This window comes from Arachis ipaensis, chromosome B06 (assembly GCF_000816755.2).
Source record: "Arachis ipaensis cultivar K30076 chromosome B06, Araip1.1, whole genome shotgun sequence".
Taxonomy (NCBI): Eukaryota; Viridiplantae; Streptophyta; class Magnoliopsida; order Fabales; family Fabaceae; genus Arachis; species Arachis ipaensis.
The window spans coordinates 25,290,240-25,291,589 of NC_029790.2; the positions used below are offsets into that span (position 1 = coordinate 25,290,240).

Genomic DNA, 1,350 nt, shown 5'->3' on the forward strand with positions numbered 1-1,350 from the left:
CAAAAGAGATTTCTGTTTTAGTGATTAGGGCATACAAAACAAGTGTGTCAGTGTAAGAAATCCTTTTATATGAACCACTTTGAGGAATCAAGATGTGGTTGACAATACGGTGCAACTGAGCACGTTCATATCCTAGGGCTTTGTGAGTGGGTGTGATGCCATCAATTAAGGAAACATGTTCACAAATGTGAGCCAAAGCATCATGGTAAGAGATACCAACACCTTCATCCCATTTCACAGATGTATAAGCACACGGTCCAACATCAGTGTACTTCAAGGAATCACTGATAGTTTCATTATTCAAGATAATGTCTCTGCCCTTAACATAAGAATGCACACTTCCTTCATGGTAAGTCATGTTTGCATAAAATTCTTTGACTAACTGAGGATATACAGGTTTTTTTATTTTGAAAAGGTGATTCCAGTCTAAAAACTCCAAATTTTCAACAAAAGAAAAACCTTTCTTTTTCAAATCAGGTAAATCAGCAAAAAAAGATGGACATAGAGTACGATCCTGAATAACTCCCTCATAAAAATCATGGTTCATTGCAGATTTGAAACGATGGGGTTATAGTCTGAGTGAGATGTCATGAAGTGTGATTTGTGAGCAAAAGGATCGATGTCTGGTTCTCTAACAGATTTGAGAGGGCGATGAGGGTTACCTCTTTGTGAGCGCACAGGAACAGACCTTGACTTAGGTTTTGCTGTCTCAGAAACAGATTCTTCAACAGCAGGACGCTTACCCTTGGATGAGCCAGGTTTCGAAGAGCTTGGTTTGGAGGGCGTCGTCTTTGGTGGTGGCGTCGGCTTGGCAGAGGCAGGGTATCTTGGAGTGTTTTTGGTCCGAGCCATGGGGTCACAGCGAGGAGGAGAGGTAGGAGGAGAAGTAGATGGGGTAAATGTCCGATCTTGGGAGCGAGTAGAAGGCTTTGTGGAAAGCTTGTAAACTTTTTCACGAGGAGGCCTTTTAGCAATGGTTTTCTTCCTCATTTGGTTAGTTTCAGTCTTTTGAGGGAAGAGAAGCAGTAAAGTGAGTGGGAAGAAACTGAAGAGTGTGAGGAGAAGTTATGGAGAGAAGAGAGGGAGTGTTGGTAACCGTACCCAAAAGTGGATTTCCAAAACCATGCAACTGCATCACCATTTGAAAAGACTTGAAAAGACATGACCTCATAAAAGAAAGATTTGATTTGATTTTCAAAACAAGGAAATTGAATTTTAAATTTTTGAAATCCTTAAAAAAAAATCAATCAAACTGAAAAGCCTTTTTAAAGAAATTAAAATAAAACTTTTTCAAAAAAAATTAAACACACAGGCCAACAAAAATTATTAACCAAGAATTGTAACATTCAT

The 1,350-nt window shown here is 39.0% G+C and overlaps 1 protein-coding gene across 1 annotated transcript; it reads right to left on the reverse strand.

Moving 5' to 3' along the window:
* Positions 544-990, reverse strand: LOC107646719 (extensin-like). Its single transcript, XM_016350883.1, has one exon. The coding sequence runs from the start codon at positions 988-990 to the stop codon at positions 544-546; it is 447 nt and encodes a 148-aa protein (XP_016206369.1).